The sequence below is a fragment of the Zeugodacus cucurbitae genome, chromosome 6 (assembly GCF_028554725.1).
Source record: "Zeugodacus cucurbitae isolate PBARC_wt_2022May chromosome 6, idZeuCucr1.2, whole genome shotgun sequence".
NCBI classification, from domain to species: Eukaryota; Metazoa; Arthropoda; class Insecta; order Diptera; family Tephritidae; genus Zeugodacus; species Zeugodacus cucurbitae.
The window spans coordinates 24,556,910-24,570,379 of NC_071671.1; the positions used below are offsets into that span (position 1 = coordinate 24,556,910).

Genomic DNA, 13,470 nt, shown 5'->3' on the forward strand with positions numbered 1-13,470 from the left:
ATTTACATATAATCTGCAAATATAAAGGCGCAACAAAAAATGCGCTACAACAACAACAATGAAAAAGCAACAAATAAAATAGCACCAAACAATTGAATGAGGCGCTAAAAAAGCTTAGCACTCAATTGTTTCAATGAATGGCTAACCGACTACACGTCCGCCCGTCCGTCCGCCTACAGTCAGATTGCCCGTATTGTTAGGCAAACAATTCATTTGCGAGTAAATAAGCAAACACAAGCCATCGAGATAGTACACTTACGCTGCTGCTGCATTGTTTATAAACAGACTCTGACATTGTGGCAGATGAGCAAGTGGAATACTTTGCAGAACCACACATACTATATAAAAATAAATATGTATGTAAAATAGAATTTTATGCACTCAATGTGGCGCTCGACCTCAGCTGTTGCACACAAAAGCAACTGATTAGCGGAATTTAAATATTATCTAACACAATGCAAGTGTGGAAGAATAGCGTAGCATATGAAATTAAATTGGCTTAAAAATAATGGAAAATGCATTAAAATAATTAAAAGAATTTATAAAAAAGTAAAATAGCATTATTTTCATATTATACAAGTTAGCTGGCGGTCTTAGCGTCTGCCTTCGCATATTAATGTAGCAATTTCATTTCATGTGCCGCCCGTAAGCATAATGAGGCAAACAATAAATTGAAAATTGGAAACGACGCTATCAAATAAATGAAATTTGGCATGAATTTGATTAAAACTATTTAATATGATTCGCCACACACACGAAATAAACGACTGAAAACGCATATGAGTTTCTGTTTGCCAACATTTGGTCGCTGACTATTGCGAAACCGCAGTGAAAATGCGTACAAAAAATAAATCGAAAAATGTGGCAACAAAAGCTTGCATATGAAAATCGCGTTACACATACATATCTGTATTCGTATTCATTAATTGCGTATACGCCATGTGGTACGCCATGTTGACTGCTGCACTGGGGCGTATACGTAACCTCCCAATATAAGCTAGGTAATGGCGCGCAAGTGGCAGATATTGCTGAAATGTGACAGTTGTGTGGAAATATGTACGTATATATAGATAAGAATACATATATACAGACATACAGACATACAGACATACAGATAGAAAGACACACATAAATATATATACAGACTTTCAAAGAGTCCTGTTCTCCCTCTCACATAGCATTTGCGCGAGTCAGCACACTACTGCGATTTAATTGAACACCAAATTCCAAAATTAAATAATCTATAAATTACGCACAGCTGTTACTAACTATAACAGCAACAATAACAAACGCAGTAACTGTCTACAAAAGCATTGTAGAGTGAGATACTCACAATGCAAATAAGTTGTAGGCGCCTTTATTAGCATATGTTGCCAGTTGTGTGCCAGCTGCTCATGCACAGCAAATAGTGCGTGCAAAAAAGAAATCACTGCCACACAATATATGCTTCATATGTTATATGAATGCTTCTAATGCCATATAAAAGTGCTGCTCGCATTATTATTTAAGTAAATAATCAGCGTTGAGATCATAAAAGCTCACAGCTTACTTGAGTTGCTGTAGTTAATGAAGTATTTCTATATTTTTTCACGCATGATTGAGTATGGCGTATTTGAATATTTATTAAGTATTAGGCGTTTGACTAAAGTGCTTTATTAATTAGTGAAGTGCGTGACATATTTATATAAAAGTGGCTGTTAGTTTTAAAAATTAATTAACGTAGAAATTATGGTTACTTTTGTGATTTTTCATAATTATAAGTCAAATAATTTGACGAAAATGGTCATATTCGAATACTAAAATGATCAGCGCTATTATAAAGACCTTATACCTTACAAAATAACTGTTTTTCCTTTAAAACTTATTGTTCGTCATCGAAAAAGTATGTAACGGTATAAAATATCGCTTTCAAAATCTCTTCAAATGCTTAATTTGGAAATAAAGCGACTGTAGCGTCATCTATGAGTTTAATTTATAGCTTAGGCATCTTTAAAGCGTACGCTTTTCTCATAAATATTTGTTATTCCTTACAAAATACGTGATTTTGCTCTCAAAATTATAGTCCGCCATCGAAAATGTATGTCTAGGTATCAATTATTACCCTAAAATCTCGTAAAAGACTGATTGTAGAATAAAAAGACTGCATCGCCATCTATGTTGTCAATGTTTAGTCAAAACATCTACTACAGCTTACATAAAATATATTTTTGTACCGAGCGAAAATCACCGAGCTACTTTTCGAAAAAAAAATGCCAGCTCCATCTATCGGATTTTTTTATTTTGTATCTATATCATCAAGTGGCATGCCTCATCTGTATAACCTTATAAAAATACATATATATTTTCAAGTACACTAGTATCCAGTCATACGCAACTGATTCACGTATGTCCTTCTATTTCCGGTGGCCTTCCCTCCCTCTTTCTCTAATTTTCTATTCTCCATACTCCTCCTCCCCCTCTTTACTGCCATCCACTTCATTTACCCCCAACTCAGTGCGCTCTAATTGCATTTGTGATTTTGTTGGCTTATAATTGTCCAAGTGGACCGATGTTTACGCTACTTAACGGTAAATAGCATTTACCGTTGGGGAATTCAAAGGCAACAGCAGTAAATTACCATTACCTATGCACACGCTATTTGTTCGCATGCAACAACAAGACCAACAAAATTAACAGCAATAATAACAATAACAAAATGAACAACTACACAAACAACAGCAATAGCGAATGCCACATAACATAACTCTAATTGCTGCAACACAGGATATGTTACATTTTTCATGGCCCCCATGACCGGGGCACATTTAATTGTGTGCCACTTTTTTTTTGGTGTTTTCCTTGTTGTTTTTATTGTGTAAAAATAAATTGTAAATTGTATGCTGTTAACTTTGGCAGAACCAGCAACATTTCAATTTTATTTTTCATACTTTTTCTTGGGCAAACTCTGCTGTTGCAAGTTGCATGCGTTGCAAGTTCTACTCCCGCCGGCAAACTGATTTATTGTGCATATGCAAGTGCATTATGTTAATTTATATGCTTTGGAAGTGTGTGTGTGTGTGTGTGTGTTTGTGTGAGTAAAAGAAGTATCTGGCATTGTGTGTTGCAATTTATTTCGCACAAATAAATTCAAATTAATTACGCAACTTGTTGAAATGTGCTGGTATTTAATTTACATATCAATTAATTTGTAGTAGGGCAGTTTTGCGGGGATAGCAATACATTGATGAGAAATTTTAAACAGTATTATTTATAGAGAGTAATGTGGCAACTCTGTTTTGGAAAGTATTGGACATTAGAATACTCAGATATAATTATTTAAACAAATTCTTTCATAACTTGAAAGTTTAAATTGAAAAATGTTGAAATTTCCACAGGTGGCAACGCTACCAAACAATATTTTTGCCTTAAAACGTGCAATAACTTTATATTTGCTTCTTATAGTTGTCTCTTTTGAATAACTTAATTCTTATGTATTGTAAACAATTTTTTTTGTTATTTAATGTGACAACTTTTTTTTTAGCTAATATGTATTTCCAAAATAAACTTAGCGTTGAAGGAATCTAATATCATTAATATTTTTTTAATATATAAAAAAACATTATTTATTTTTTGCTGCTTGGAAACCCTATGCCAAATAAAAAACAATAATTTCAAACTAATATTCAGTTGAAGCAATTACATGCTAAATAAAATATTATCTCTGAAGAATTTTCAAAATGTTTATTTAAAAATATGTTTTGATTTGTTCCTAAAAGGTGGCAACTACATGCATTATTTTAGATACATTTCCACATTTAACTTAGCACTCAACTAGTCGATTATTATTGATAATTTTTTTAACAAATAAATAAATGAAATATATTCTTGATGCTTTGCAACCCAATGATAAATAATTAGAAAAAAAAAATTCTAAACTGTTATTCAGTTGAAGCATTTACGTTCTAAATACAATATATTTGCTTATAAAAAATTTTAAATATTTTTTTTGCAAACTAATTAAATGGCAAATCTAAAAAAAATATTTTTTTTCCATTTAAAATTCAGAAAACTTTAAAATTTAGATTTTAATGTAAAAATAATATTAACTAAATATTAACTTAATTATTTTAAATATTATTAATTTTTTTAAACCTAAGCAGCAACCCTGTTCAAAAATATTTCTCTGACGTTCTTTGCTAAACAAATTTTGTTGGAAAACCGAGTTAATATTTCATTTTGTTATTTAAAGTAAGAACTTTCTATGCAGTTGGCAACTCTACTCACCAAATATGTCACCATAAATACATATCTAATATATCACACATTTACCGCAAATATTTTATATCCATTTCACTACACTTTCACATGCGTTTTACACGAATTTCGGTTCGGCCGGAAGTGGCAATACACATTATTATTATTACATATTAACAACAACAAAATTTCTCTTTCATTCACACAATAAATAATCGAATGGCATACAACTGATAGCGGAAGTTCAAAATATGTTGTAATTGAATATTAGCAATTATTAGCATATTTTAGATTATATAATGAACTGTTTACTCTGACAAAATGCAAAATGCGTTATTGTAACTGTAAATAATCGTTTAGTGTTATTGCAACATATTTGATGTTGATTATTTTGTAATATTTTGTCTGCATATTTCGAGTTCATAAAATTATTAGTTTTACAAGCGTTAATTATGCCAATAGAGGCGTATGCTCTATTTAATATCCACTAGATACATGTCCGTGGTTTATAAATGTCCTTTGCTACCACAATAAATATTTGTTCGCATATGTAAACATATAGATAGAGAGATATTGGGGTTATGCAAATAATGAGTTCACTTCATTCTGGCGATAATTTTGGTAAATATTTTATTGGAAAAGTAATTTCGTCTCATATTTCACACACATTCAGTTACAAAATTAAATCAATAATATCAGTTATAATTGTGGATGTCATAAGGGTATAGGGTGTTGATTAAAACTCATAACATTGGCTATAATTTCTCAAGAGCTTTGAAATAAAACAAGGGATGTATTTAGATGAGGATTAATGAAAATATTACTATAATTTAGTATTAGGAGATATGCATATTTGAAGGATTTTATAATTTTAAAACATATTCAGCTGGTGTCTGATATTTTCTTTGGTAGAAAAAAAAACTCTGACTTCAAATCTTTTAACGAACACTTTTATTCAACCTTAGTAAATTTTTGAGTTTTAACATTTACAAATATCGAAAACTATATATCTGAGCTCACCTCGATGTAGTTCAAATACAGTGGAACTTCCATAACTCGAACTTCTATAACTCGAAGATCTCCATCACTCGAACTTTTGAATTGGCAATAGCGTTTAGAAATCAAATTTCATACAAATTTCCTTCCATAACTCGAAGTTCTTTAACTCAAAGTTCTCCATAACTCGAACTCTTTAATTGGCAATAGAAGTCAAATTTCATGGAATATTCCTTCCATAAATCCAACTTTTCGACCAGGGATAATACAAAAAATAAAATTGTATTATCAAGGCAGAATTTTAAAAGAGCCCCTATATTCGTATGGAAGCGTTTCAGGTTTCTGGCAAATAAAAATGGACAAAAATCTGCTAGAAACCAATATTTATTTTTTTAATATAATATATAGAAAAAAACACGCCAACATTCCCTACCTTCAACTCAATTTGTGGCTTATTTGTTCACTAATCAAGAAGTGTCTTAACAAACTGCTATGAATTTATATTTTCATGCATTTTTTTTATCCCTACACGCTTGTGCTACCAAGTAGCAGTCCATTATTTTAACTACACGCCACTTGATTCGCGACAGAGCGGAAAAAACGCACAAAAACGCGCAACGGCTGGCAGCACGGAAACTCAACAAATGTGAGAATGTGAATTTTTGCTGCACCAACACCTCGGCTGAGGGAGCCTAGAGTGCCAGCACATACGCACTAGCGTAATAAACCAAACAGGTGGCAACACTCTAACAATTTTATGCAACTGTGAAAAATGCAAACAGTGAACTTTTTTGCCAACAAAAAGAAATAAATGCATTTATAATAAAGTCTGACAAAGGTAGCGAAGCTGAACGGCATACAAATAAAAAGCGACACACACACACGCATACATTTGCATATATCCACAAACGCAATGTTGCAACCTTTAAAAGGATTAGAAGAAACCACAAAAACCAGGTGCCAGCGACATTGTCGTGCCACAGGCGCTTTTATGCTAAGCACACACACACACACACACACACACACATTTATAGAAGTTAGTCCAACTGCTGCATTAGTGGAGTATCAAATGTATATGTGTGAGTGTGAAAGTGTGTGTGTGCTTGTGCCGCTTACATTAATATTTAGTTGACATTCTTGCCAAGAAATGTATTGTGCAAACAAGAGTACTCGCACGCCTTTGTATGTATGTGCCACTGTGTTTTTTTTTTCGAAAAAAAACTGCATAATTCCACTGTTTGCGCCGCAAAATATGCAAAGCAAATGCAAAAGCGTGTAAATACCGCGCGCGTACACGCTAGATAGATAAGCGTATGCCAAAAAACATCCAGCCAGCCCGCCAGCCAACATGTGTATTAGAGCTGCGTGCAAATACAAATGAAAAAACCAACAACAACAACAAAGTGAAAATATAGTGCTTATGCTTATGCCAGCGCCAGCAAGGAAGCGGAAGCATTGCACAACGGGATGCGTGCTACAGGCGGCGCGCAAAGCATGGCAGGATGCAAGGATGTAACAAAGGATAGGCCAGCAAATGTTGCTAGCACACGATATGTGTGCACATTAAGGTATGGTTGTGTGTGTGCGTAAGAGTTAGTAATATATTAAAGTCCATAACAAAGGCTGTTGACAAAAAAAACAGCCCATCACACACAAATAACGGTAGCAAAGATTATGCACAAATTGCATTGGCACTACAAAGAGAAGGGTGTAAAATCGAAATGTAGATAATGGCGTCATGATGGGTTGTGAGGAGAAAAGAGACAAAAAATTTAAAGGACATGGGAGGAAAGCATTAAAGCTGTGGCTGGCAAATATAGGTTCTTGAAGGAATACGGATATTCTTGGGAAAATGATGTTATTACAGAGATAAGACGTATTTTTAGGAAAATGTAATTGCTGACAAGCGAAAAGCTGTGTAAAAAAATATTTATAATACACCAGGAACACTATTTCATAAATCAATAAAAAAATAACAAATATTTCAACAAATTTTTGCATACAAATAAAATATAAAATTAAAAATGTGGCAGCACCGATTGCATAAAGATTCTGGTTTTGTAAACAATTATTTCATATTGTTAAGTATTTTTCTGCATAAAAAATATATCAAAAAAATATTTTCTCTGTTTGCCATCTAAACTTCTGTTTAACTAATTAATTTTAATATCTAATTTATATTTGGTCGACAAACTCTACCAATTTTATAAAAAGTTGTTATAAATATTATGTAGAAATGTTCAATAAACTATATGACCTTCTCTAAAACAATTTTTGGGTAAAATTTCTTATTCGCATAAGTTGATTTAGTGTTAAATTTTAAGTGTATGCCTTTCTATTGCCGTTATTATTTTATTTTATTTTAAAATTATCGCCCTAAAGATATCCTTAAATCATAATTGTTCATAAATGCAATAAAATATCATTAAATAAGCATTGCCTACCTTTAGGCGCATAGCAAAAATTATTTATAGCTGAGACACATACCTATAACTCTATTATTAGTGCACTTTGATAAATACAAAAAGATGTATGGATTTTAAATGGATAAAAATATGGATTAAAACACTTTCAAAAAGTAAAAAAAAAAAATATTATAAACTACAGTGAAACTTCTCTAACTCGAATCACCATAATCCACAAAAAACTTCGAGTTAGAGAGACTTCGAGTTATAGAGTTTTCATTAAAACATACAGTTTTCAAAAAGCTGTAATATATTTACTCACAGTTTTAGTTATTTACTTCGCAAAAATTTTTATGGACATACGTTAAAGATGTTTGCTGTAATTTTGTTTGTTGCGCTTTGCAATTGTTTGGCTCTTGGCGTCTATAGCCCATGCCTTTATCACATGATTTATGCAATCCATAAGTGTAATATCATATTTTTTGTTCGCCTCCATACGATATAGAGAGTCTCTCTGCGATTCTGCCTCGATAGTAAAATTTTTAATTTTGTATTATGCCTTGGTCGAAAAGTTCGATTTATGGAAGCAAATTTGTATGTAATTTGGGTTCTACTGCCAATTCAAGATGATAGTTATGGAGAACTTCGAGTTATAGAAGTTCAAGTTATGGAAGGAAATTTGTATGAAATTTGATTTCTAAATGCTATTGCCAATTCAAAAGTTCGACTTATCGAGATCTTCGAGTTATAGAAGTTCGAATTATGGAAGTTCCACTGTATTTCTTTACATTTTTTATATCATTTACGATTCCTAATTTTTCTATGAAATATAATTACAAAAATATACATAGCATTGAATAATAACCTATTTTAGCCAAACTTATTTTAAAAATGTTTAATGAATACAAATAAAAAAATTGCTACAATTCTCGTTCGTTTACGTAAAAATTTAAGCAAATTCATATTAAATAATCACCTAGTAATCTCAGACACTAATTCTCAACAACTTACTTGCGTGTAAAACGTTTCAACTCAATTACGCTGCTCGCCATTAGCACCTTTTAAATAATCGCCAGCAGCATACCTCAAGGCGCATTCACACTCATGCACTTCATAACACTTCGCAACAGCCAATGCATTTGCGCTAATTTTTCGACCAAAAAAAAAACAAAAGAAAAATTTAACACACAAAAACTTTTGTCACGCAACTGTAGAAACAAAACCGTTTCAGCGCCACTTTCAAAGTGCCACACGCACCTGAAACGCCGCACAGCTGTTCGAGCTGTCATCTTTTTTTTGCACTCAAACTTCTTCGCTGTTGTACTGTTAGGCAATATGCCTGCAGCGCGCAAACCAGCGCAGCGCAGATAACACGCTAAGTGAGTTAGTGTGGAGTGTAAGCCTTTGGCGCAAGAAACCGTTGCGGTAAACTTTTCACGTTTGCGTTTGTATTTTCATCATACAGGTTTTTAAACTTTGATGTTATTGCTATACGTTATGGCGAACTTTATCGTTTGTCAGCTGACGGAAGCGAGCACACAACAATTTCGCACATTACTCATACGCCACGGTGTCGCTGCGCTATTTTATTTTAGATTGTGCCATATGTCGCGCATTAATGTAGTTGAGCAGAAATTTTTGCAGTGAGTTGTGTGTTGTGAAAAAGTGTATGTTTTGTGGTAGGAGTTACGCAATAGAGTTGGTGAAATTTTTTTTGAAAATAAGGTAAAAATTTTTTTTTTTTTATATAAAAAAATATTTTTATCATTAATACCTTTCGCCATATAAGCAAAAATATCTTATTTAAAAAAATTTTTTTACATGAAAAATATTTGCTAATTTTTTCAAATTGAAATCTTATTGGCGGCACTACCATTATAACAAAAATTACGACAATTAAAGAAAAAGATCTTGGAGTATTTTTTTTTTCATCGGAAAATATTAAATTTTTTTAAATAAAATCAGATTGACAACACTTTTCAAATTTCTACTTATTTTCGGTTTTTATATAACAAATATTTAAATTTTTTTCCTTGATATCATTTACAATCCCCAACAATAATAAAACACTCGTTAAAGCTTCATTACATCATCGCCAAATATTTCCCACACCCTCTAAATACGAATAACCGCTAACCTACTGCCGCAGGCGCACTTCAACAATTTCAAATTGCACACAAATAATATTTACTGCCAAACAATACACGGAATTCATATTTGAGCACACCGGCGACACCTGCAACTCGAAAGTTTGCGCCACATTGACAGCTTAAAAGACTCAAACACACAAAAAAAAAAACAAAATACATTGACGCATAAAAGCGAAAAGCTGTCAGCGTGACCGAAATTGTATTCAAACTGCTGTTAGTTGTGGTGTTCGGAAAAACACTGTGTATATGAAAAATAAGAATAAAAAATATTTTTTTAGTTAAAAAAGTTGCAGCAAAAACATCTGAACGCTTATTGGCAATCAAAAAGTTTGTGCAACGCTGCTTCATCTCTCTCTCTCTCTCTCTCTCTCTCTCTCTCTGGCAATGGCAAAGTTGAGTTTGATGTATTTGCAAGCTTACCACACCACAACTACATGTGAATTTACTTAAAAGTGTGGCGGTTTGGGTGCCTCATACAAGTGTATGTATGTGTTCCTTGGCTTCTACAATTTGTTTATGCAATTTCATTTGCCAACTTGTTGTGGCAAACTGTCGTCGCATTTTGTATAAGTGTGTGTGTGTGTGTGTGTGTAATAAACATGCATTTCCCCATACATGTGTGTGTGTTTATGTATAATTACCTGCCTTGATGCATTTAAAATTATGACTAAGTGCATGTTTGTCTGGAGAATATAAAGAAAACTTTTGCTTTTAATTGCTTTTGCGACGCAACTCATATAAACCGTTATCACTTGCAAGCACATGCCAGCACTTACACACACTCACATATTTCATGCGTCATGCAGATTTCAATATGGCTGCCGCCCTCGCGCCGCTTGCTTTACGCTCTCACACTTGAAACTTCTCAATACTTTGCTTTGCCAAAGTCAATGTAGTTTGTATGAGAAAGCCAAAAATTAATTAAACTTTAACGCTGTTTTGCGGTAAAAAGCAAACCAAGACAAGACTTGCGGCTTTACAAGCGCGACGAGAATACGGGGACACAACTACAAGCTGCTTGTAGTCAGACTAACACATATAGTATATGTACTATATATATGTATGAATGTGTATGTAAATCATTTTGTCGGCAGTCAAGTTGCAATAAAAAGCGCAAAGCCGCCGCCGCATTAGCCATAGCAAAATAAAAAACGTCCAAAAACCGTTATACCACTTGTAAAATATTAATCAACGAATGTAAAGCAAGCTTTTGACTTGTCAGTGTTGCTTTGAAAGTAGCAAGTAGAAAGCAGCGTGTAATATGAAAGGGGGCGTGCCATCTTAGTAAAAAGCCGCTGGCAATTGGCTTAGTTTCTTGCTTTATGTATTTTAAGACTTTGTGTCGTTGCTACAATTTTAGTTTTTGATACATATTCAAAAATGTAGAAGGAAAAGCTGCTGATTGTGCAGCATAGGACACATATAAAGCTTCTCGGCTACTCAAAGTAGTTTGAAATACAACTACCTAAACAGAAAATGTATTAAAAATTACTTTAGCTTAAGTTTCTATACAAAATATGTACTTGTACAGTTTCTGTTGCATACTTTTAGGTTGTTTCTTTGTTCAAGTTAAGGCTTGTATGCCATTCAAAGCTGCTTCTAATATGATTTCGAAGGCTTTATTAGGAATTTATACTTTTTTTAAGTTAAGTTAATTGATTACCAATACATTTACTGCATTATGTAGCATACATATAGGCGGATTATGTTTTTTCTGTTGTTTCATATGGTGTAGGTAGGTTTAGGAATTTAATTTTAAATCAGTGGACATTTTAGTTTTTTATTTTAAAAAATATTTATAAAGTTAAAAGTATGTGTCTTCTTGTCTAAGTAAAGTTGCAAAGAAATGACTAAACTGTCACTCTAAAATGCCGCTTAAATGTAGGCAATATTTATTTTCTTATAATAGCATTTATTTGATGAGTCGTTGATCGAGAATATCTTGAAAATACTAATTTCAATATGAAATAAAATAGTTATCAATATAGTGTGACATATAGTAAATATAACGGGTAATTATTAAGATTTTAGAGAAAGAACTCTTGCAAACTAAAGATATTGTAAAAAAAAAATTTTTTTGTAAAGAAGAACAATATTTTAGTATTTTTGGAATGTATATTTTATATCCATAAATTATAAAAAAGTGATATAATTTATAGATTATTTAAAAAAAAAATGCAAATATTTTATTGGTAATTTTCTTAGTTCTATATTTGTAAATTTTAAAAACAATTGGAAAATTGAACAAAGTTAAAAAAATGAAAAAGTTGAAGCAGGATATGTTGCAGACGCAGTAAATTAATCAATTTATAAAACAGTTTTTTATCAATTGAACTAAAAGTTATATAAGAAAGCGCCTTAAAGTAAACAATGGTATTCACAACTAGAATGAATATTAAGAGGAGGATAATATCTCTGAGAGTTGATGACGTTATGATAATTTGCACTCCCTTTTATTTATATTTTTAAATTTTTTTATTATTAAATACATTTTTAATAGTTTTTGTAATATTTATTTAAATTTTTTTTGTTATTTTTTTAAGTATTTTTTTGTTTAATTTTTAAATTCTATTAATTTTATTATTTTATTAATTCATTCAAAATTTTAGCCAAAAAGCCCTATCAAACACTTAATTTTTGCTTACATAACCTTAAAAATGCAGCTTCCACATTGTTTCCCCACATCCACAAAGCATATGCATAAGCTTTTTTAGAATATAATATATAGTATATAGAGCATGTGTCACCAGTGAATTACATACATACATTCATATATTATAAAGATTTGTCGAATTATATACATACACAAGCTAGTATATAACCTACATACATATTAACAAAATCTAAACTAATAATAATAATAAATCATTAAATGTTGCATTTTTGTTTATTTTTCTCTTTCTTTTCTTTCTTATTTTTCATCATTGTCTCTCGTTTACTTGTTTGGAACTGTTGAAATGTGTTAATTTGCGTCCTGCAAAACAAAACTGCCTGCGCTAAATAAAAAAAAAAAAAAAAAAAAACAATAAACAAAAATAACACGCACACAAATGGAAAACGCAAACAAAACAAAAAACAACAACAAACACAATAAATAATTCAAATGAATACCATAAACAATAATTATACCTAATTAACAATTGAATTTGCATGAAACGAATGTTTAACGTAAATGTTTTTTTTTTCAATTGTTGTTGAAAAACCATTAATTAATGCACGCTAAATTAACAAATATTTATGGAAAAAAAATATATTTTTATATAAAATTTTATAAACGCCTTTTGCTTGCAATTAACTTAAACACATATTTAACGCCAAAAAATTGCTTGCGAAATTTTTTAAAATTAAAAATAAATTTATAAAAAACATAAACAACAACAAAACAAAACAACATTGCAAATAGTTGGCCTCATATCCACACCAACCAATTTTTGTCAATTTAAAGAGCCACCACTGTTGGGGCCGGGCGCCGCATTCCCACCATTTGGCGCAGCGGAATTCCATCCCACCACACCGGAAAATTGGAAGGGCGCCACCATACATCCGACCGGACTGATGAAGGAGCCCGCCGTCGTGCCGGGACGCAATGCACCGGTCACATTCGCTACACAGGCACAAGGACAGGTGAGTTCACACTATGTTGTTGTTTTTATTGTAATACAAAAAAATGCTTAATGTATGCAGTA

The 13,470-nt window shown here is 31.9% G+C and overlaps 1 protein-coding gene across 16 annotated transcripts in view; it reads left to right on the top strand.

Annotated features, from left to right (window-relative positions):
- The window catches only part of LOC105210691 (heterogeneous nuclear ribonucleoprotein L), a 216,598-nt gene that overhangs the window by 181,136 nt on the left and 21,992 nt on the right, over positions 1 to 13,470 (top strand). For 11 of the 16 annotated variants that reach the window (XM_029039344.2, XM_029039342.2, XM_029039343.2 and 8 more), the window contains one exon: positions 13,188 to 13,408. In XM_029039344.2, the coding sequence (XP_028895177.1) occupies positions 13,188 to 13,408 (221 nt within the window). The remainder of the gene's footprint in view (positions 1 to 13,187; positions 13,409 to 13,470) is intronic. The other 5 variants (XM_011181793.3, XM_011181796.3, XM_011181798.3 and 2 more) reach the window with 1 other exon arrangement.